We start from the raw sequence: 25297 nt of genomic DNA on the forward strand, positions 1-25297 counted from the left end.
ATGGAGAAATGATTCCTACCATCAATTGTCCCAAAATACTTGGCGTCACATTTGACAACTCTTACACATTCTCCACATATGCCGCAGAATTTTGCGATAAAGCCAAAGGTAGAAACAAGGTCCTTAAGTCACTTGCCGGCAGCACTTGGGATGAAGACAATGAAACCTAGTTGACCACGTACAAAGCAATTGTCCGGTCTGTGGTAAGTTATGTAGCGCCAGTGTGGTCTCGTCGGCTCTGTGACACGCAGTGGAATAATATTCAGATCTGTCAGAATGCCGCCCTCCGAAATGAGACGGGCTGTCTCCTCAGTTCTCATGTGGACCACCTCCATCAGGAGACAAAGATCCTACCAGTGCGAAGACATAACTATATGGTGTCTAAGCAATACGTTTTGGGCAGAGACCAACCAAATCATCATCTTGTGTATAGGTATCCATCGCCCGGAAGTCTTTAGGTAGATTCACATGATCTATTCATATGACCCAGCCACCTCAACTCCTACAGAGCAAGGATTGATGCCAACGTGCATCAATCGAGACGTATGTCTCGATTGTGACCAGAAGACCATATGATATACGTTACCTGTTTAACAGTCCAGCCAGACCCAGATCCCTCTGGACGCACCCCATCTTAGTCGCAGAGCTCCTGTATCTTGACACTCAACAGAATCAAGCAGACGAAAGATAGAACACAACCAACTGCCGCAACAACAACTTAGGGCGCGTGCAAAGCAATTGGCCGGTCTGTGGTAAGTTATTCAGCCCCATTATGGTCTTGTCAGCTATATCGAACTGCGATGGCTGTCTTCTCAGATCTCAAGTGGACCACCTCTATCAGCAGACAAAGATTCTACCCGTGCGAAGATGCTACCCATGCTGTTTAAGCAAAACATTTTTGGATGTTATCGCATGGATCATCCAAATCATCATCTTGTGGATAGGTATCCACTGCCCAGAAGCCTTAAGGTGGATCTTCATGATCTAAAGCGTGATGTTCAGCGCTACAAGAGAGAATCTCTAGATCAAGCGGCATATCAATTGGGTCTAGACAGCGTTCATGCAGACACGTTAGCAGATGAGGTGAATAAGTACCGGGTGGATGTGGTCCTTGGGGAACGACCGCATCCCATTGCATCTGAAAAAATTGACCTCCCTCGGCAAACCAAAGTAGTACTGGCTCAATTTCAAACCTGCAGATGCAGCTGCCTCAACTCCTACAGAGCAAGGATTGATGCCAACGTGCAGGATGTGTATACCGGTCTGGATATTCAATAGAACCAAGCTGACGAAAGATAGAACACAAGGCACTGCTACAACAACAACAACCTCAGATTCCAGTTACCCTGGAATACATAAGGTAGCCCCCCATCTAGCAAACTCGCCTGCTCTACATTGCATTTGGAACAGTTCAGGTCTGGATATTCAATAGAACCAAGCAGACGAAAGATAGAACAAAAGACACTGCTGCGACAACAACAACAACCCTCAGGTTCCAGTTACCCTAGATGCATAAGGTAGCCCCCATCTAGCAAACTCGTCTGCTCCACATTGCATTTGTAACAGTTCAGCTATCTCGTTGAGAGATGTGTTCAAAGTTTCAACTCAATATTTCTATTTTTAAAGGGTCGGAAATGCATATTTCAGTTTGTTGTTGTTGTTGTTGTAGCAGTGTGTTGTACACTGAGGCGGCAGCCCTTGCCGATGGAGAACTCCATCGGTTCAATCTGGTACGTACAACCGGCTGCCATGGGATTGTTTGTTTGTTCAGTTTGTTGTAAACGGAATGGCAAAATGATTATACTCCCATCCTTGGGTGGTGGTTATAATTACGTGGTCAACCTGCACTCTTCGCTTTTTTTTAGAGGATTATGTGGCAAACAAGTTCATCGTACAAAGTCATAATGGTTTTAAAAGGGGGGTATAGAATGCAACTAATTTACCAATGAAAATTTTAAATTAGTTTTCGGTTAATGGATTTCTTCCGTTTAAGGTATTTAAGATTAATTAAAGTAATTGAAAATAATTGTTATGTATGTAGATCTTGTTTAATTAAATATATGAAAAATTATAAAAGTTTAAATCGACTAACTAATTCATGTTACCGCGTGAATTGGTGGGAATATTGGCAACAAAAAACTGTTAAAAGTGCATGCACCCAAACACAAAACAGCTTGACGCTTATCCCAATGCTTTGCAAGTTTGGTGAATACAGTGGGCAAGACCATCAGCAATGAAGGACTTCTTCAAGACTTCCTAAAGTATTTTAAGCTAAGTTAATATGTGTGAATTTTTAGCAGAATCCATGGTGGTGAGTGCCTAAGATTCGTTCCGTGGCTTCCGAACTTACTTGTTATTGTTAAACCCTACGCCACTACAGGATATTATAAATTTTTGCATTTGTTATCAACTCTAAGAAGGAGAAAAGCTAGACCTAGTGTTAAGTATATCGATCAGCTTAGAATCGATTTAGCTTTGTCCGCCTGTCCAGGCCACATTTCTTGTCCGATTACTTTTTAGAACATACCTTTTTATTGGCCCAAGGACGAATGCCACTAATTTTGGAAAAATATAGGTCCCGCACACAAGAAAGGAGACCAGACGGAATGTGCCAACTACAGCGGAATAAGTCTCCTCCCCATCGCATAAAAGATATTCTCGAGCGTACTGTGTGAAAGATTAAAACCTAAAGCCAATGAGATAATTGGGCCCTATCAGATATTCACACTGCGCCAAGCTGATGCATACGCCTTATCAGCGTGTCGCCTACGTTCTTTAATAGTTCAGCGGGTAACCCGTCGGCTCCTGCTGCCTTGTTGTTCTTCAGTCGGGTCGAATAAAGATATCCACATGAAATTTTGTAGAGAGACTTCTTATTAATATAGGTCTTTGGGGATTGGAAATGGATCATATCGGTTCAGAATTGGATATAGCTTCCATATAAGGTGGGCCTTCGATTTGACATCTTGAATCCCTGGAAGTGGTAATTATTATCCGATTTGGCACATAAAGTCTGAATCGGTCGATAACCTAACATAGATTCCATATAAACCTACTCAGTGTTGTGTTAAGAATTCCAACCTGCTATATAACCTAATATAGCTCCCAAAAAAACCCGATTAACGGAGTATAATAGGGTTAATTTGTGAACTATACACTGCAGTTTAAATCCAGATTTTTTTTTATCAACCAACACGCATGGGATGTCCCCTATGGATGCAGTGCATTGCGTTGGAAAATAGGAATTGGAGGGTGGGAGGATGGTTTGTTTACTGACATTTGCCTCAAATCTCTGGATGTCATAGTGGGTGGGAAAACCTTTAGCCGGAAGACGATTCCACATACGAACGGTTCGGGCGAAATAAGAATTCTCTCTATAATGCATTGTGCGGTCCGCTGGCCAATCAATTACAAACGGGTGTGAGTTCCTGGAATGTCTAGTATCCCTGACGAACACACACCAATTTGCAAAAGAAAATCTCCGATCATTGAGCTCGTCTCGAAAGAGAAACAAACAGAAGTGGTGAAATTTAATAATCTTCGCCCTAACAGGCAAAAAACTTGAAAATGAAATAAAAATTCGGCAGATCCCGGCCGCGATTCGAACCTGGGCACACGTAGGAACAGCGAGAGCCGTTACCGTTGTCAGTCTTGGTTCTTTTTTTCTCTGGGTGTATGTATGTAACTGTAGTGACATAATTATACCCTACACCACTACTGTGGTAAAAAATGCAAATTTTGCCCATGAATAGTGATGGGCGATGGGTAGATACCCAAAAAGTATATACCCGGTAAATTGGGTAAATATCCGGGTATTTACCCATTTATAACCAAAAGCTAAGTATTTATAATTTTTCAAAGATCTTGGTCATAAAAACATTTTTCAAAAAAATGTTAATGATTTCGTATTCTTTGTATATAAGCCTGACCTTCTGATCTCATAAAATCGGATTTTAGTTATATATAGCCGCTATATAGACCGATCTCCAAACTTAAAGTCTTGAGGCAATAAATTGGTAATTTTTCATCTGATTCCGAGTAAATTTGGCACAGTGAGTTCTGGTAGACCCTTATTAATTTTTGTGAGGTGCAGTTCAGATCGGACTATATTTGGATAAAGCTGCCCTTAGACCCGATCTCCCGATGTAGGGTATAGAGGCCATAAAAGATCCATTTATTACCCGAATTCTATGAAATTCGGCACAGTGTGTTCTGGTAGACCCGTATTCATTCCTGTCAAATGTGGTACATATCGGACCATATTTTGATATAGCTGCCATATATATCGATGTCCCAATATTGTGTAATGAACCCATAAAACGAGAATTTTCATCCTATTTCATTGAAATTTGGCACAGCGAGTTCCGGTACCCCTCTTAATCTTTTTGTTGAATATCGTCTAGATCGGACTATATTTGGATATAGCTGCCATATAGACCGATCTCCCGATATTGAGTATTGAGCCCATAAAAAGAGCATTTTTCATCCGATTTTGATGATATTTGAAACAGTGAATTTGATACACCTGTTTCATCGAAATAGAATAGGCTCATTGCACAATATCGGGAGATCGGTATATATGGCAGATATATCTAAATATGGTCCGATCTGTACCACATTTGACAGGAATGGGTAGGGGTCTACCAGAACACACTGTGCCAAATTTCATCGAATTCGGATAATAAAGCGATTTTTATGGCCTTAATAACCTATATCGTGAGATCGGGTGGTCGGTCTAAGGGCAGCTATATCCAAATATAGTCCGATCTGAACCGCACTTCGCAAAAATTAATAGGGGTCTACCAGATCTCACTGTGCGAAACTTCATCGAAATCGGATGAAAAATTACTAATTTATTGCCTCAAGACTTTAGGTCTGGAGAACGGTCTATACAGCGGCTATATATTGCAAAAATCCGACTTTATGAGATAAGAAGGTCAGGTTTATATACAAAGAATAGGAAATCATCAAAAATTTTTTGAAAAATTTAGTTATACCCACGATATCTACAAAGTTATAAATACCCCAATAAATACCCAAGCGTTGGGTATTTAACCGGTAGAAACCCATCTCTAGCCATGAACATTTCACTAAGGAACAGGGGCAAACTTCTCACATATTAATGAGTGCAGTCCGATTCAAGTTCATCCTCAATGATAAGGGGCCTCCTTTTTATAGCCGAGTCCGAACGGCGTGCCGCAGTGCGACACCTCTTTGTAGAGAAGTTTTACATGGCATAGTACCTAACAAATGTTGCCAGCATTAGGAGGGGAAAACTACAGCTGAAAATTTTTTCTGATGGTCTCGCCAGGATTCGAACCCAGGCATTCAGCGCATATGCGTATATGCTTACCTCTGCGCTACGTTGGCCTGTCACTACTGTGGTACAGGGTATTATAACTTGTGCATTTGTTTGTAACACTCAGAAGGAAGAAAGAAAGGTACCATTGACAAGTATACCAATCGACACAGAATCATTTTCTGATTCGTTTTAGCTGTTAATTTGTGTACAAAGTACAGGTCACAGTTTTCATCCGATCGTCTCAAACATGCCTGTATGGTTTTCGGCCCAGAGACGAAGCCTATTGAAATTGGAAAAAATCGGTTCAGATTTCTATATAGCTCCCTTATATATTTGGTTGCCCAAAAAGTAATTGCGGATTTTTTAAAAGAAAGTAAATGCATATTTAATAAAACTTAGAATAAAATTTAATCAAATATACTTTTTTACACTTTTTTTCTAAAGCAAGCTAAAAGTAACAGCTGATAACTGACAGAAGAAAGAATGCAATTACAGAGTCACAAGCTGTGAAAAAATTTGTCAACGCCGACTATATGAAAAATCCGCAATTACTTTTTGGGCAACCAATATATGTTCATCCGATTTGCAGTAATAATGCAATAAAATGATCATTTGTTAGCCGATTCTCGCGAAATTTAGCAGAAAAGATTTTCTAATAGCTCTCGACATTTCATGGAAATCGGTTAGGATTTAGATATAGCTGCCATATATGTATATTGCCAGATTTTCACTCCAAGAGCCACTGCAAGCGCATTTATTGACCAATCTTGGCAAAATTTTTGCACAAAACTTTCCTCGACGACTACCACAAGATCTAAGAAGTTTGGTCAAAATCGATTTAGATTTAGATATAGCTCCCATATATATGTTCATCCGATTCGCAGTAATAATGCAATAAAATGGTCATTTGTTATCCGATTCTCGCGAAATTTAGCAGGAAAGATTTTCTAATGACTCTCGACATTACCGGTGAATTTCATGGAAATCGGTTAGGATTTAGATATAGCTGCCATATATGTATATTGCCCGATTTTCACTTCTAAAGCCACTGCAAGCGCATTTACTGACCAATCTTGGCAAAATTGTGCACAAAGGTTTTCTAGACGACTACCACAAGATCTAAGAAGTTTGGTCAAAATCGATTTAGATTTAGATATAGCTCCCATATATATGTTCGTCCGATTTTGAGAAATATTGCAATAAAATGGTCATTTGTTATCCGATTCTCTCGAAATTTGGCAGGAAGGGTTTTCTCATGACTCTCGACATTACAGTTGAATTTCCTAGAAATCGGCCCTTATTTAGATATAGTTGTCATATATTGGGTTGCCCAAAAAGTAATTGCGAATTTTTTAAAACAAAGTAAATGCATTTTTAATAAAACTTAGAAGCAAGCAAAAAGTAACAGCTGATAACTGACAGAAGAAAGAATGCAATTACAGAGTCACAAGCTGTTAAAAAAATTTGTCAACGCCGACTATATGAAAAATCCGCAATTACTTTTTGGGCAACCCAATATGTATATTGCCCGATTTTCACTCCAAGAACCACTGCAAGCGCATTTATTGACCAATCTTGGCAAAATTTTGCACAACGCTTTCCTCGGGATAGGGATTGTTTAATAACCCATCTGAAAACATCTGCCGACGTCCATCAAAATTGGTTCAGAATTGGATATAGCTCCCACATTGCACTTATAGGGTAGGTGTTGGGAATTATACAGACTTTTGCCCTTCCTTACTGGGTTTTGAAATGCTTTTGCAAGGTTTTCCTGCAATTGAATTTTTGATTTATAAACACATAACACACTTTCTACTTGAATTAATGAAAGAAACAAAAAAAGAAAACATTTTTGTTTCATATATCCACATAACTAAATATTTACATTTTTTTTTTTTACCAACTATAGTTTAACTCGTAATTCTGTTGAGGTTTTCCTAGGCAAAGTGAATGCTCATTATACATGGCTTTTGTCAAAGAATAGATAGAGGTTGCCGCTCTCCGCTACACTTGTCTGATGGATTGATTGATTTAAGAGGTAATTTTGAATTATTTTAATTTTTAGCAAATATTGAGAGGGCTTACCTTTGGACTATTGCCACCAGCATATGTATAGAGAGAAAACCCATGGATAGAGAAAAACCCATGGCTCTGAATACCATGCCAAACATTGTATACCACCATACCCGAATATATATATAAATGTCTATAGGGTATATCGTATCGAAATTGTTTATATTTGCATATATAGAGCCGTACTTTAATTGTATTTCAAATGCTTGAAATTTCAAATAAAGTTTTCAGTTCAATTCCTCCATTGAAGTGCGACGGTTGTGTGATAGTGAAATAAACGAGGGCAAAACATTTGTTACTTAAAAAAATTTTAACGGAGACGTTCCAACGTTGTTTAAGAAATATTTTGTTGGTGCCTGCAACCTATGGATATGGATAACTATATAGTTCAAGAAAACGGCAATTACAGTGGTACTTATTCATATTCCATACTGCTAATTGGATTTATATACCAAAAACAAAAACAAAAAAAAAAAACCATTTGAAATGAACCTGAACTCGTCGGTGCTTTTGTTAAATAACAATTAAATTAATATGAAAAATATTTTTTATGACAATATCTGGAAAAAAATATAATTGTATATGAAAAATCTTCACCAAACTTAAAGTAGTCAAGACAAATATTAATGGTGATAGATGGTATCCATTCAATGCCAATTTTTCATTACCTAACCGCATAAAGGACTTTTCAATACATTTTTATAATGATCCAACATACAGCGGAGCTACTGTCTCATTTCGCATTTAACGAGTAATGAAAGGCTAAAGTTAGGCAGTTTTCGACTTTTTTTGTTGTTACTATGATGTTATAAGTTGTACATCATGCGGTGCTTAATCCAAATATAAACCGGGAGAAGCCGTTGTACGAAATTTCAGCCAAATCGAATTGCGCCCTCTAGTGGCTCAAGAAGTTAAGATCCACGATCAGTTTATATGGCAGCTATGTCAGGTTATGAACCGATTTAGACCATATTTACCACAAATGTTTTAAGTCACAACAAAACACTTCATGCACAATTTCATCCAAATCGGATAAGAATTGCGTCCTCTAGTGGCTCAATAAGTCAAGATCCAAGATCGGTTTATATGGCAGCTATATCAGGTTATGGACCGATTTGAACCATACTTAGTACAGTTGTTGGAAGTCATAACAAAACACTTCATGCACAATTTCAGCCAAATCGGAGAAGAATTGCGTCCTCTACTGGTTCAATAAATCAAGATCCAAGTTCAGTTTATATGGCATCTATGTCAGGTTATAAACCAGTTTGGACCATATTTACCACAAATGTTGTAAGTCATAACAAAATTCTTCATGCAAAATTTCAGCCAAATCGGATAAGAATTGCGCCCTCCAGAGACATAAGAAGTCAAGATCTGGGTTCGTTTTATATGGCAGCTTTATAAGGCTATGTATCAATTTGAATAATACTTAGCACAGTTGTTGGAAGTTATAATAAACGACTCATGGAAAATTTTGGCAAAATCGGATGAGAATTTCGTCCTCTAATGGCTCAAAAAGTCAAGATCCCAGATCGGTTTATATGGCAGCTACAGTTGGTTATATACCAATTTGAACCATACTTTGCACAGAAGTCATAATAAACCACTTGGTGCAAAATTTCAGCCAAATTGGATAAGAATTGCGCCCTCTAGTGGCTCAAAAGCCAAGATCCAAAATCCTAACAAAACAATTCATGCAAAATTTCAGCCAAATCGGATATGAATTGCGCCATCTAGAGGCCTAAGAAGTCAAGATCCAAGATGGGTTTATATAACAGTTATATCAGATTATGATCCGATTTGGACCATCCTTGGTACAATTATTAAAAGTCAAAACAAAATACCTTATGCAAAATATCAACCAAGTCGAATAAGAATAGCGCCCTCTAGAGGCACAAGAAGTCAAGATCCGAGATCGGTATATATGACAGCTGTAGTAGGTTATAGACCAAAATTTGAACCGTACTAAACACAGTTGTTGAAAGTCATAAGAAAACACCTCATGCAAAATTTCAGCCAAATCGGATAAAAACTGCACCCTTTAGAGGCTCAAGAAGTCAAGATTCGAGATCGGTTTATATTGCAAAAATATCAAGTTATTATCCGAATTGGACCTTTCTTGGTAAAGTAGTTGCATAGAACACCTCGTGCGTAATGTCAGCCAAGTCGTATAAGGGTTGCGCTCTCTAGAGGCTCAAGAAGTCAAGATCCGAGATCGATTTATATGGCAGCTATATAAGGTTATGGAACAATTTGGTCCATACATACCACAGTTGTTGAAAGTCATTAAATTTGGCGTAAGTTGCTTTTTTATGACTTCCAACAAATGTGCTAAGTATGGTTCAAATCGGTCCATAACCTGATATAGCTGCCATATAAACCGATCTTGACTTCTTAAGCCACTAGAGGTCGCAATTCTCATCCGACTTGGCTCAAATTTAGCATGAAGTAGTTTATTGCGACTTCCGACAATTGTGATAAGTTTGGCCCAATCGGTCTATAACCTGATATAGCTGCCATATAAACCGATATCGGAATTTGATTTTTTTTAACCTCTAGAGGGCGTAATTCTTATCCGATTTTGTCAACATTTTGTTCGAGGTGTATTGTTGTGACTTCCAACAACTGTTGTAAGTATGGTCGATTTCGGTTCATAACTTGATATAGCTGCCATGTAAACCAATCTCGGATCTTGACTTCTTGATCCTCTAGAGGGCGTATTTCTAGTCTGATTTGGCTGAAAATGCACGAAATGTTTTGGTTTGACCATCAGCAACTGTGCCAAGTATTGTTCAATTCGGTGGATAACCTGATCTTGTGCCGCTAGAGGGCGCAATTATTATCCGATTTGGCTGAAATTTAGCACGAAGTGTTTTCGTTAGACCATTAAACACTGCGCCAAGTATGGCTCAAATCGGTTAACAACGTCATTTTGCTCAAATATTGTATAAACCGATCTCCCGATTATACTCCTTGAGCCTCTAGAGGGAGCAATTCTTATACGATTTGGCTGAAATTTTGAACAACGACCTGTATGACGTTTAACAAAGTGTAATATATGGCTTGAATCGGTCGACAACCTGATATAGCCCCCATATAAACAGATCTCCTAATTTTATGTTTTTCAAGCCGCTATAAGGCACAATTCTTATCCAATTTGACTGAAATTTTGCACAATGAATTCCTCTTTGGTCTCCAACAGCCAAACCAAGTATGACCCCAATCGATTCATAACTTGGTATAGCTGAAATAAAGGGTGATTTTTTTGAGGTTAGGATTTTCATGCATTAGTATTTGACAGATCACGTGGGATTTCAGACATGGTGTCAAAGAGAAAGATGCTCAGTATGCTTTGACATTTCATCATGAATAGACTTACTAACGAGCAACGCTTGCAAATCATTGAATTTTATTACCAAAATCAGTGTTCGGTTCGAAATGTGTTCAAATTTTGACAAATTTTGTTCAGCGATGAGGCTCATTTCTGGTTGAATGGCTACGTAAATAAGCAAAATTGCCGCATTTGGAGTGAAGAGCAACCAGAAGCCGTTCAAGAACTGCCCATGCATCCCGAAAAATGCACTGTTTGGTGTGGTTTGTACGCTGGTGGAATCATTGGACCGTATTTTTTCAAAGATGTTGTTGGACGCAACGTTACGGTGAATGAACACATTTCGAACCGAACACTGATTTTGGTAATAAAATTCAATGATTTGCAAGCGTTGCTCGTTAGTAAGTCTATTCATGATGAAATGTCAAAGCATACTGAGCATCTTTCTCTTTGACACCATGTCTGAAATCCCACGTGATCTGTCAAATACTAATGCATGAAAATCCTAACCTCAAAAAAATCACCCTTTAGCATAGCAATTCTTATCCGTTATCCTTTGTTCGTCTATAACGAGATATCGGCCAAACAACTTGACAAATTCGATCCATGGTGAAGGGTATATAAGATTCGGCCCGGCCGAACTTAACACGCTTTTACTTCTTAAAGGCTAAATTTCAATAAATTTATTTTATAAAGACATAATTTTGATCAAATATTCTCCAAAGAATAAAATATCGATCAAACTTTGTCTAAAGACAAAATTTTAAAAAAATTTTTTCTAAAGACTAAATTTTAATACATTTTTTCTAAAGACAAAATTTTAATAAATTTCTTTTTTAATATATTTTTTTATCGTTAAAACATTTTTTTCTATTTCGTCCGGAGTCGAGGGGATATTCGTGACTCCAACCCCAGGGAAAATTGTACAAGTCATTGTTCAAATTTGTAGAAGAAAATATTGGTCTTGTTGGTAGCTATATCCAAATCTCGACCATATACGTCACGGATGTCGAAAAGCCTAACATAAGTCACTGTGTCAAATTTCTGCGAACTCGAATTATAAATGCGCCTTTTAGGGAGCCAAGACTTTAAATCGAAAGATCGGTCAATATGGCAGCTATATCCAAATCTGAACCGAACTGAGCCAAATTGAAGAGAGATGTCAAAGGACCCAACACAACTCACTGTCCCAAATTTAGGCGAGATCGGACAATAAATGCGCCTTTTATGGACCTAAGACCTTAAATCGAGAGATGGTCTATACGGCAGCTATATTCAAAACTGGACAGATGTCGAAGGTCATTACACAACTTACTGTCCCAAATTTCGGTGACATCGGACAATAAATGCGCCTTTTATGGGTCCAAGACCTTAGATCGAGAGATCGGTCTATATGGCAGCTATATCCAAATCTGGACCGATCTGGGCCAAATTAAAGAAGGATGTCAAAAGGCCTAACAAAACTCCCTGTCCCAAATTTCAGCAAAATCGGATAATAAATGCGGCTTTTATGGGTCTTAGACCTAATCTATAGCTATATCAAGATATAGTCCGATATAGCTCATCTTCGAACTTAACTTGCCTATGGACAAAAAAAGTATATATGTGCAAAGTTTTAGCTCAATATCTCTTTTTTTAAAGACTGTAGCGTAATTTCAACAGACAAACGGACGGACAGATCGTCTAGATAGTCTCAGATTTTTACGAAGATCAAGAATATATATATTTTGTAGGGTCGGAAATGGATATTTCGATGTGTTGCAAACGGAATGAAAAAATGAATATACCCCCATCCTTTCGGTGGTGGGTATAAAACATGTTTTTTTAATCGTAAACAAAGTCCAGCGTTTCTGAGAACAGAAGTTTACTAGTCGAAAATTTCGTTTATGTGAAACGAATTAATTTTTATGCGTGTATGTACTGCAGTTGTTAAACCTTTGATGATATATGGTGCTGTGGTCTGGTGAATGGCATCTCAAAAATCCAAATACTATTGAAAAATCAGCCGAATCCAAAGGACTGACTTGTTTGTGTATCACATCTACACTGAAGACCAAATATAATCTCCATGAACCGACATAAAACGCCGTTTACACTGCTTTTTAAATCCGGATTTAATGGCTCGATCATATGTTTTTCCTTTATAAAATCAGCTGACAAGAGCCTTAAATTCGGATTTAACGAGCAGTGTAAACGGGGGTTTAGCCATTTGCAATGCACAACGACCTATTCCAATAAAAACTCTCTGGAGTTTTGGATCCGTGGGAGATCTAAGGGAACGTAAAAGTTACGTTCTAAGAAATTTCCAACATTTTAAACTTCTTGACCAAAAACTTACTGAGAAAAACTGATTTTTCTGTTGGTACATGAATATATATCTCTTAATTCATTGCTTATTTTCAGAAGGTTTACCCGATGGTGTTCATGATCCGGTATATATAGACTGTTATCGCAATTCCATTAATCATCCAGAAGATTTTTGGGCTAAGGCTGGTCAAATGATCGATTGGGTTATACCATGGAATCAAGTTTTGGATAATTCGAATCCTCCCTTTACGAAATGGTTTGTGGGTGGATATCTTAATGCGTGTTACAATGCCGTGGATCGTCATGTGCTAGCAGGGAAGTCCAATAAGGTGGCTGTAATACATGATAGTCCTTTAACAAATACCGTGAGACATGTCACATATGGTGAACTATATGAAAAGGTAAGATTTCAAAGCTATTGAAATAGACATAAGAAAACAAAAGAAGGTTCCACCTCAATTATTGGGTTGCCCAAAAAGTAATTGCGGATTTTTTAAAAGAAAGTAAATGCAATTTTAATAGAACTTAGAATGAACTTTAATCAAATATACTTTTTTACACTTTTTTTTCTAAAGCAAGCTAAAAGTAACAGCTGATAACTGACAGAAGAAAGAATGCAATTACAGAGTCACAAGCTGTGAAAAAATTTGTCAACGCCTACTATATGAAAAATCCGCAATTACTTTTTGGGCAACCCAATAAATTAGTATCTCGATTTTTATAACGAGTCCTTCATAAGCTTAACATTAAGTATTTATTTGACAAAATTCGTTTATTATTTTTTTTTCTCTTTAAACCCCGTTTACACTGCTTTTTAAATCCGGATTTAATGGCTCTATCATCTGTTTTCCCTTAATTAAATCAGCTGACGAGAGACTTATTTATTTGACAAAATTCGTCTATTATTTTTTTCTCTTTAAACCCCGTTTACACTGCTTTTTAAATCCGGATTTATTGGCTCAATCATCTGTTTTCCCTTAATTAAATCAGCTGACGAGAGACTTAAATCCGGATTTAATGAAATGCAGTGTAAACGGGGTTTTATTTCTTAATAATAGGTTAAGACTTATATTAGGGTACTCCTTAAAAAAGCTTCTCTAATTTTTCGAATATGTCCTACCACCAATTATCTCACAAAATAATAAAATTTTTTTTCCTTTTATTTCTTCTTACTTTAAAATTAAATTATTTAATTAGGAATAATTTATGGATGCTTCTCAGGAAACTTCTTCTCTTTAGCGCTTAGGAATATGCCAGTCGGTCCAAAAACTTCTGCCAACTTTTTGTCTACTTATGAATTGTTTCAAACACTGTTTGACTTCTTTGGCCGTTTGTAGACTTTAGTCATTGAACTTTTCCTTATAAGGAAACGGTCTTAAAAATCTTGCGAATTCAAATGCAATTTTTGACAAATCTATTATTTCTCCAATTTTTTTTTTTGATTAAAAAAAACAATCATTTGTGAGATTGATTTAATATTGGGTTGCCCAAAATGTAATTGCGGATTTTTCATGTAGTCGGCGTTGACAAATTTTTTTCACAGCTTGTGACTCTGTAATTGCATTCTTTCTTCTGTCAGTTATCAGCTGTTACTTTTAGCTTGCTTTAAAAAGAAGTGTAAAAAAAGTATATTTGATTAAAGTTCATTCCAAGTGTTATTAAAAATGCATTTACTTTCTTTTAAAAAATCCGCAATTACTTTTTGGGCAACCCAATATTTATAACAAATTATTTAGTTATAGTTTTTATGGAAATTATACTTATAGAGTAACATCGGTATTCACAAAACTTAATGCAGCCTTTGACTGATTTTCTTTACAGAATAGTCAAATATTCGTAAACCACGCTGCACAAAGTTGTGTGTATACGGTCGTAAAACTGTAAAATTTTTTTTTTATTATTTATTTTTTTGTTTTCACTTTTTTTCCAGATTTCTGTATTGGCTGGTGGCATGGCCAATTTAGGTGTAAGTCGTGGCGATAGGGTCGTCATTTATATGCCTCTGATTCCTGAAGCTATAATGGCCATGTTGGCTACAGCCCGCCTGGGAGCCGTCCATTCGGTGGTATTTGGTGGCTTTGCTGCCAATGAACTTTGCTCTAGGATAGAACATGCTAAGCCAAAAATTGTGATAGCTGCCAATTGTGGCATTGAACCGGGAAAAGTTATACCTTACTTGGACATACTACACAACGCTGTGGAGATGTCAAAATGGAAGCCCGATATGAATATAATATTTCAACGAACAACAGTAATGGAATCACCATTAGATCCAAAAACTGATATTTTGTGGAGCTCCGTAATGGCGCTGGGCAATCCCATCGATTGCATTCCCGTCGAAGCTAATGATCCACTATACATACTATATACATCGGGTACCACGCAAAATCCCAAGGGAGTGCAAAGACCCGTGGGGGGACATTTAGTGGCCCTTATGTACACAATGCAAACTTTATATGGTGTAAATACTGACGACGTTTGGTGGAATGCATCGGATTTGGGTTGGGTCGTCGGTCATTCGTATATATGTTATGGACCTTTGTTGTATGGTGCCACCAGTGTAATGTATGAAGGAAAGCCCGACAGAACTCCAGATCCTGCTCAATATTATCGGTTAGTATATTGATCGATTAGTGACATTATTGTTATCACTTAAAATGTTTTTTAAATCTTTTCAGTTTAATTGATCAGCACAAAGTATCCGCCCTTTTCTCAGTGCCAACTTCATTTCGTGTCCTGCGTCGTGTTGATCCTGAATGTACATTTGGTAAAAAATATTCGCTAAAATCATTGCGTGCTGTTTTTGTTGCCGGTGAACATTGTGATTTGGAAACAAAAAGTTGGATTGAGAAAATATTTAAGGTACCGGTCCTTAACAATTGGTGGCAAACGGAAACAGGTTCAGCCATAACAGCCACATGTTTGGGTTTCAATCATAGTTTGGATCTACCTCAGTTCACTACAGGACTTCCATTTATAGGATATAACAGTAAGTAAATGATATGCCAATTTATTGAATACAGTGTAAAATGGGTTAAGTTTGTAATTTAATAGGCACAGAGCAAACAGCCCTTAGCTGGTCTAAACTGAAATAGCAACGTGATATCCTACAAATTAAAAATATATGAAACAAATAGATACAATATCGTGGCAAGATAGGATTTGTGTTGCAAATGTAAATTTTGCCCATGATCATTCCATTAAAGAACAGGGGCAAACTTTAAACATATCAATGAGTGCTGTCCGATTCAAGTTTAAAGCTTAATAATAAGGCGCCTCCATTTTATAGCCGATTCTGAACGGCGTGCCGCAATGCGAAACCTCTTTTTGGAGTAGTTTATACATGGCTGCCACACCGAATGGTACAGTACCACACAAATGTCATCAGTATTATGGCTGGTAAATTGCAAATTTTGCCCATGAACATTCCACTGAGAAACAGGGGCAAACTTCTAACATATCAATGAGTGCAGTCCGATTCAAGTTTAAGCTCAATGATAAGGGCCCCCTTTTTATAGCCGAGTCCGAACGGCGTGCCGCAATGCGAAACCTCTTTGTGGAAAAGTTTATACATGGCTGCCACACCGAATGGTACAGTACTTCACAAATGTCGCCAGCATTATGGCTGGTAAATTGCAAATTTTGCCCATGAACATTCCACTAAGGAACAGGGTCAATTAGTGCAGTCCGATTCAAGTTTAAGCTGAATGATAAGGCGCCTCCTTTATATAGCCGAGTCTGAACGGCGTGCCGCAGTGCGACACCTCTTGGGAGAGAAGTTTTACATGGCATAGTACCTCACAAATGTTGCCAGCATTAGGAGGGGAAAACCACCGCCAAAAATTTTTTCTGATGGTCTCGCCTGGATTCGAACCCAGGCGTTCAGCGTCATAGGCGGAGATGCTAACCTTTGTTTGCTTTAAAATCTATTATCTAGAAAAAGTAATCGGCGAAAAAAGCGTATATAGTACCAGCCTTTAGGAGGGGAAATCCACCGCTGAAAATTTTTTCTGATGGTCTCTCCAGGAATCCAACCCTGGCTTTCAGCTTCATACGGGAACATGCTAAACTCTGCGCTACTGTGTATTTACGTTACGATCAATTCATTCATTTTAAATAGTCCTAGGTTTGAGGTAAAATTTTTTATAAAAATTTTTTTCCATTACTCTTCTCAAAAGCAAAATACAATTTTTTTCTTTTTACTTCTTAAGCCTAGTACTAAAGTCATTTCCACGTAAAGTGTTTATTAATTGATTGCGAGGTAACACAAAAATAAAACTTATACAACGACACCCAGCAAAGGCAACTACTATGAAACAAATTTGCTTGTGGCCCAGTTTGTGAGCAAATAATTACTATTGCAATTGCAATGAATTGAAGGGAAATATGTATTGACGCAGCGACATGTCGCTAAGATTTTTCTCAAAGAACTCAGTACCACTTCTACGGAATGTGTTTGTATTTTCTTCGTCGCCATTTTTTTACATAGCGTTTTGGCAGTTATTCAAGCGAAATGTCGAAGTCAGTACTAGGCTTATTATAGCACAAAATCCTACGATATCAATTTCATGACAAGACATTGAGTTGAGATATTTTTATACCCACCACCGAAGGTTGGGGGTATATTCAGTTCGTCATTCCGTTTGCAACACATCGAAATATCCATTTCCGACCCTACAAAGTATATACATTCTTGATCTTCGTAAAAATCTAAGACGATCTAGCCATGTCCGTCCGGCTGTCTGTTGAAATCACGCTACAGTCTTTAAAAATAGAGATATTGATCTAAAACTTTGCACATACTCTTTTTTTGTCCATAGGCAAGTTAAGTTGAACTAAATCGGACTATATATTGATATAGCCCCCATATAGACCGATCCGCCGATTTTAGGTCTAAGGCCCATAAAAGCCACATTTATTATCCGATTTTGCTGAAATTTGGGACAGGGAGTTTTGTTAGGCCCTTCGTCATCCTTCTTCAATTTGGCCCAGATCGGCTCAGATTTGGATATAGCTGCCATATAGACCGATCCGCCGATTAAGGGTCTTAGGCCCATAAAAGCCACATTTATTATCAGATTTTACTGAAACTTGGGACAGTGAGTTATGCTAGGCGCTTCGACATCCATAGTCAATTTGGCCCAGATCGGTTCAGATTTGGATACAGCTGCCATATAGACCGATCCGCCGTTTTAGGGTCTTAGGCGCATAAAAGCCACATTTATTATCCGATTTTGCTGAAATTTGGGACAGTAAGTTACTTTAGACTCTTCGACATCCTTTGTCAATTTGGCCCTGATCGGTTCAGATTTGGATATAGCTGCCATATAGACCGTTTCTCTCGATATAAGGTTTTTGGCCCATAAGAGACGCATTTATTGTCCGCATCCCCGAAATTTGGAAAAGTATGTTACGTTAAGCCCTTCGACATCCTTCTTCAATTTGGCCCAGATCGGTCCAGATTTGGATATAGCTGCCATATAGACCAATCCGCCGATTAAGGGTCTTATGTCCATAAAAGCCACATTTGACAGTGAGATGTGTTAGGCCCTTCGACATTCTTCTTTAATTTGGCTCAGGTCGGTACAGATTTGGATATAGCTGCCATATAGTCCGAGCTCTCGATTTTAGGTTTTGGGCCCAAAAAAGGCGCATTTATTGTCTGATTTCGCCGAAATTTGGGAGAGTGAGTTGTGTTAGGCTCTTCGACATATATCTGCGACTTGGCCCAAATCGGTCCAGATTTGGATAAAGCTGCCATATAGACCGATCTTTCGATTTAAAGTCTTGGCCCCATAAAAGGCGCATTTATAATCCGATTTCACTGAAATTTGACACAGTCACTAATGTTAGGCTTTTCGATATGCTTTTCGTATCGTATATGGTGCAGATCGGTTTATTTTTAGATATAGCTACTAAAAAGACCGATATTTTGTTATACACAATTGAACAATGACTTGTACTTATTAGTATTTGGTCCAAATCGGAACATATTTCGATATAGTTGCTATGGGGCATAAGGTATGCATTTTTCACACGAATTTGACGAAAGGTGATTTACATATATACCCGAGGTGGCGGGTATCCAAAGTTCGACCCTTTTACTTGTAATTATTAATTTATTTTCTTTTTCGATGTCACTTTTTAGTATTCATAGTGCACAACAAGCCGATTAATGGCTTAGGTGTATGTCCATAGTGGCATGGGGCGGATTAATATCCGTATCCTCTTTTCAACCTAACCTAATTTCATGTTGAATATAATTTTCCAATTAATGTTTCTATCCTAGAACAAGAATGTAGTTTAATTAAACTTACTGCACATTATAGTCTCTAAGGCTTCTCCGTATTACTATTTTTAAAAATAGCCACACAATTTGTTTTTTATTTCGTTTTACTTTTGTGATTTTACATAATTTCCTAGAACAAGAATGTAGTTTAATTAAACTTACTGAAACCTGCACATTACAGTCTCTAAGGCTTCTCCATATTATTCTTCTCAAAAATAGCCACAATATTTTTTCTTTTTATTGCGTTTTACTTTTGTAATTTAACATAATTTCTAACTATTATTTTCAGTTAAAATAGTCAAATCAGATGGAACTGAATGCAGCCCACTTGAGCTGGGACGTATTGTAATTAAACTACCCCTGCCACCTGGAAATATGAGCACACTCTATGAGAATGATGAGCTGTTTAAGAAACTATACTTCACCAAGTATCCGGTTTGTATTTGCAACATTTTGATTATGTGCAGAAAGTATAATGGTATTATTTTTTTTGTTTTAAACCTAGGGTTATTATGATACCATGGATGCCGGCTATAAGGATGAAAAGGGCTACATATTTGTTACAGCTCGAGCAGATGATATTATCAATGTGGCTGGCCATCGTATATCGACTTTGGCCTTAGAAGATGCTGTATTGAGACATGCCGATGTTGTAGATGCCGCAGTATTTGGTGCACCAGAGCCCACAAAGGGCCAAGTGCCAATATGTCTGTATGTGCCCAGGGACAATTGTCAGAAAGCCCCTACAAAACTTTCAGCAGAAATTATACAAAAAATTCGAGAAGTGGTTGGACCCATAGCGTCATTCCGCTTAGTGGCACCTGTGAAGGCATTACCACGCACCCGTTCGGGTAAAACAATGCGCAAAGCCATGGCTGATTTTGCCAAAAACGAGCTGGTCACATTGCCCGCCACAATTGAGGATCCCAGTGTCTTTGCAGACATACGAAGAGCCTTGCAATGCCTGGGCTATGCTATGCATACTCCCGATCCTGTATTGGCTAGTAAGAATATATGAAACGTTGTTCCCCCTAACTCTTAAGAGTTAAGTTGTGCTAATATTCGTACTTAAATATTTGTAGTAACTTTAATTTATATCAATTAAACATAAACCCTAATACTTTCAATTTTCTTATGAATTAGGTATGTATTCTCTGTAAGTGTATGTATGTATGTATGTATGTAATCTAAAACAATCAATCAATAAAATTTGTGTTTGATTAATCGACAATTACCACGGCCCACTCATAAAAAAGAAATTAAGCATTTTCGATATCGCAATTTCCGTTCGCATAGACCATCAAACGCAATTGATTTTTAATTTTAGCAATATGTTTATGGTCATGCCGCATATCTTTAAAATATTCAAAGCAATTTACATAGTATTCCTGTACTAAGCATACCCGGGGGATAAATGTGACACAAGTTCCTAAGTCTGTCCGCTCAACAAATTCCCCTATACACAGGCCCATGCGCCGCGTAGCAAAAAAAAAAGGGAATATATCACATAAAGTAATTTAGTTATTCAAATAGTATGTAAATAATAAATTACTTACAGGCAAATTTTGTCGTTATTCATATCCACTATAAGAATGTGTCGGTGCGTATGTATATGCAGACCTTAATGCAATGCAGTTTTTTGAACTTTCATTGTGAATCGTTCCTCTTACCCATGGGGCGTTTACGTAAAAGCAACATATGAACCGAAAACAAACAAACTGTTGAATTTCAATAGCAATTTCAAATTATATCACCAAATGACATTGTTTAAAATAATATGATATTTGTAATAAAAAGGGGAATTTTTCTCGACTATGCTAAAAATAGATACATTTATTTTTTTACCCATAGTTTAAGCATTTGAATTTCGATTTGAACAAAGCACGCCATCAATGCAAAGAAAATTTGATTAATAATCTTTAAAACAGCTTAAAATTCCGCTAGAGGGAGCAGAGTGCTCCTAGTTTAAAATAATATGATATTTGTAATAAAAAGGGGAATTTTTCTCGACTGTGCTAAAAATAGATAAATTTATTTTTTTATCCATAGTTTAAGCATTCGAATTTCGATTTGAACAAAGCACGCCATCAATGCAAAGAAAATTAGATTAATAATCTTTAAAACAGCTTAAAATTCCGCTAGAGGGAGCAGAGTGCTCCTAGCGTGATAGAACGAAGAATACATTGTCGGCAAGCAATACCGTTTTAAAGAGGCCAAAACTGGACCCTAAGCTAAATGGCTACATGAAGGCATTGTGGATGAATCAGATCTAACAAAAGGTTAAATGACGCGCAGTGGAAAGTAGTTGAAGGCAGACTGATATTTTCGGTGTCAGACTGCATAAGGAACGTTACGAAGGAGGTTTCCTTTTTTGGTAATATTGCCAGAAAAACCGCTAGAGGCTAGAAGATACACGTCTGCAAAATAAGTCAGACACTTGGTTGGTTGAAAAGTTGCGGGCAAGGTATGGAATTGTGGAATGTTTGTAAATTCCTAAATTGAGATTCATCCCGCAGGATGAACTTCTGAAGAAGGCAAGATTAAGAGTCTTTATAACAGTTTCAATCTTACCCACAGATTGGCTATAGGAATTTATAAGGGCCCAAAACTGCAAGATATAACCATCCTCAGGTTGGCAAATTCTAATAATGGATCTTTCATCGGAGGCTACTGGCGATAATTGACGAGACGGTCAGTATGCTGGAAGGCAACGGATATCGTATAAGCGTTAGAATTACAAACTTAATCGCAAGCCCCATTTGGATACGGAGAATAGGGGCTCGATGATGTGAATTATACTTTGATCTTTAAAAAGGTGAGACTTAATAGAACCTGCATCTAGGCAAAATCGGGTTCAGTTCTGCGACAAGGATCAGACCGCAGTGTCTATGTCTTGTGGTAGGAAAGAGCTCAATAATTCTCTTCCACACTTCCCTCACGAAGATTACCTGCTACCACCTCCTTTTGAAGTGAGGAACCTGGCCCGTTATGGTAACCATAGGAATGCTGACTTATTACTTGGTTGCAGTGCTTAGGCTCATCATGATCTTTGAAGCAGCACAGACACTAATGCTGGAAGGTAACGGATATCGTATAAGCGTTGAAATTACTAATTAATTCACCAGGCCCATTTGGATACGGAGGATAGAGGCTAGATGATGTGAATTATAGTTTGATTCTGAAAAAAGATGGCACTATATAAAGAATCTGCATCTGGGCAAAATAGGGCTAAACTTGTTTTATTTTAAATCAGTTCTGCAACAAGGATCAGATCGCAGTGTCCATGTCTTCAAGTTTAAGCTTAATGATAAGGGGCCTTCTTTTTACAGCCAAGTCCGAACGGAATGCCGCAGTGCGAAACTTCTTTGTTGAGACGTTTTTACATGGCTGCAAATGTCGCCACCATAAGAGGGGATAACCCGGATTCGAAACCAGACATTCAGCTTCATAAGCGGACATGCAAACCTCTGTGCTACAGTGGGTGTACATAAAAAAATTAAGGTCTAAAAAGGATTATGTCAAATTGATTGAAGAATTATCGAGCGTGAAGGATACTTTAAGACTGCCAGATGAAGAATTGGCGGAGTCTCCATACGAACGGTTCCATCATTTGTTGGAGACGAACTTTACTGGCTGCGAGTTAACGTTGTTGAGTTGATGAACGAGTTTGTGACTCGGGACAGCGTTCACTGGGCACTATACATCTTTGGCCTCACATGTCTCTGGGGCCCGATGGCTTTTACCCTAAGATGTTGCAGAAGGCTTTGGAGTCTTTTTCATACTGGCATGTCTGTTTGTTGTGGGCATGTCTAAGGCTATCCTATTTGTCCCAGTTTTGGAACAGGGTCAAGGTGGTTTTTATACCCAAGGATAGGAGGCTTAATATTTCAGGCCGTTATGTCTTTCTTTCCATTTCGTTAAGACGTGGGAGAGGATTCTGGATTTGCATTAAAGGAACAAGCTGGGAGTGTCAGGAGATTAACAGTCGTCCCCGCTTTACATAGCGTTGTTCGTCGTTTCTCGAAGACAAGGATATTATCTTGGCTTTCAATAATGTCCATTCGTCTGCCATAGAGGCGGCTTGAGGAGGGAGTAATGAATTGAATAATGTACATGCTTCTGAATAGGACTTGTTCCCTCGTTAGTAGGTATGGCTTCCATGAGGGGGACGCCTCAAGTTGGTGTCATTTCACCGCTCTAATGGATCATGTTGGTAGGCCAGAACTTGGAACTTGGCACAAAGTTTCACAAGAACTGCAGTGTGTATCACTCTGAGATCCTTGCAATTAAGGATGTGGTGGAATGGCTAAGATATAATGCCATAACAACGATTGGCATAAATATCTTCTCAGGCAACCAGGCAGCCATTAAATCCCTGGAGAACATATTTCTGTACACAAAAACCGCCCTCGACTGTCGCTCTCTCTCAACGAGTTGGCTGAAAATTCACCTGTTCTGGGTGCCACAGAGATATCCCAGGGAATTCTAAAGCAGACGAGCTTGCGAGACTAGGAACTACCTTACACACTCCAGAAACACTGGAATTTGTGGGTACATGCTGACAGACTGACTTTTCCAGAAGCTGTAGGGACATCGAGGAAGAAGAGACTATAGAACACCTTCTGTGTATACGTCCCGCACTAACAGTTAGAAGGAGTTACACTTTAGGTTCTCATTACATTGACAAACTGTCTGATTTAGGGGATGTGAACATTAGCAAGTTATTGGGCTTTTTAAAGCGATCTGGATGGTTCAACGGTAGGAACTAGAAGGTATCTTCCTTCTTCTGTTCCTGTGGTATTACAATGGACGAAAACGTCTAAATGAGTCTGATTGCAGATTGCCACTTAAACCTAACCTAGCTCTTCATTAAAGAGATCTATAGGAAAAATACGCTTTATTATGCTCAAAACTATAAATCGGGATATTGGTCTATACAGCGACGAAACCTTCCCCTTTGGGTGTAGTAAAAGAGTTGAAAGCATTTTAAGTTTTCAAATTTTAAATTTTGTATGTTATGAAGTTTTCCAAATGGACAAATAATAATCAATATGTGTTTATACGCACCACCATATGAAGTGGGTATACTAACCTAGATATTCCGTTTGTAAAATCTCGATATATTTATCCGCGACCCCATTAGGTATGTACATTCTTTTTAATATTTATCTATATTATGCTCAAAACTGTAAATCGGGATACAGGTCAATACAGCGAGGAAACGTCTAATTTTTTGCGTGTAGTTAGGGAGTTGCAAGCATTTTAAGTTTTCAAATTGTAAATTTTGAATGATATGAAGTTTTGCCAAATGAGGGAATAATAATCAATATGTTTTTATATCCACCACCATATGAAGTGGGTATATTAATCTAGTTATTCCGTTTGTAAAGCCTCGATATATTGATCTGCGACTCCATCCATAAACATTCTTGATGGTCTCCACATTGTGGAAAGATCTAGCTTTGTCCGTCCGTCCCTCCGTCTGTCAAAATCATGATAGCTGTCAAAGGCGTAAAGCTAGCCGCTCGTAATTTTGCACAGATGCTTCTTATTATTGTAGATCTTTGGGGATTGCAAATCATGCATATCGGATTTGGATATAGCTCCCAAGTAAATTGGTCCTTCGATTTGACTTCCTGACAATTGCTTTCCGAGTGGGCTGAACTTTTGCACGTAGTGTTCTGTTACAACTAATGCTCCTGCCAAATGTGGTTTAAATTGGTCTATGAACTGATTAAGCTCCCATATAAACCCGTTTCACGATTTGAGGTCTTGAGCCCCTGGAAGCCGCAGTTGTTCTAAAAATAATATCAGATATTTAAGTTCATTGGCTTTGAAATTTTGCCTTTAATCTTGTATTCATGAAGTATGAGAAATTTTATGCTTTTATATGAGCATGTTCTTTAAATGATAAAGTTAAACATTTCGCACTTCAAAAGAACAACAACTTGCATATACCGAAAGTAATAAAAATTTAATATGTCATTATTAG

At 37.9% G+C, this 25297-nt stretch overlaps 2 protein-coding genes across 3 annotated transcripts in view; one reads left to right on the forward strand and one right to left on the reverse strand.

Annotated features, from left to right (window-relative positions):
- The window catches only part of LOC106089947 (protein AF-9), a 67490-nt gene that overhangs the window by 13909 nt on the left and 28284 nt on the right, over positions 1-25297 (reverse strand). The gene's annotated exons all lie outside the window — the stretch shown is intronic.
- LOC106089949 (acyl-CoA synthetase short-chain family member 3, mitochondrial) lies at positions 7584-20536 on the forward strand. The gene is made up of 6 exons (XM_013255955.2): positions 7584-7786; positions 13113-13417; positions 14947-15629; positions 15695-16005; positions 19595-19740; positions 19811-20536. The coding sequence occupies exons 1-6, from the start codon at positions 7741-7743 to the stop codon at positions 20321-20323; spliced, it is 2004 nt and encodes a 667-aa protein (XP_013111409.1). The 5' UTR covers positions 7584-7740; the 3' UTR covers positions 20324-20536.

Source organism: Stomoxys calcitrans, chromosome 2 (genome assembly GCF_963082655.1).
Source record: "Stomoxys calcitrans chromosome 2, idStoCalc2.1, whole genome shotgun sequence".
Lineage (NCBI taxonomy): Eukaryota > Metazoa > Arthropoda > Insecta > Diptera > Muscidae > Stomoxys > Stomoxys calcitrans.

What these genes read in the sequence shown, in the direction of transcription:
- LOC106089949 (XM_013255955.2), top strand. Translation starts at nt 7,741, where the DNA reads ATGGATATGGATAACTATATAGTTCAAGAAAACGGCAATTACAGTG. An exon ending in AGAAAACGGCAATTACAGTG is followed by an intron (nt 7,787 to 13,112) that starts GTACTTATTCAT and finishes GCTTATTTTCAG; the next exon opens with AAGGTTTACCCGATGGTGTT. An exon ending in TATACTTCACCAAGTATCCG is followed by an intron (nt 19,741 to 19,810) that starts GTTTGTATTTGC and finishes TTTTAAACCTAG; the next exon opens with GGTTATTATGATACCATGGA.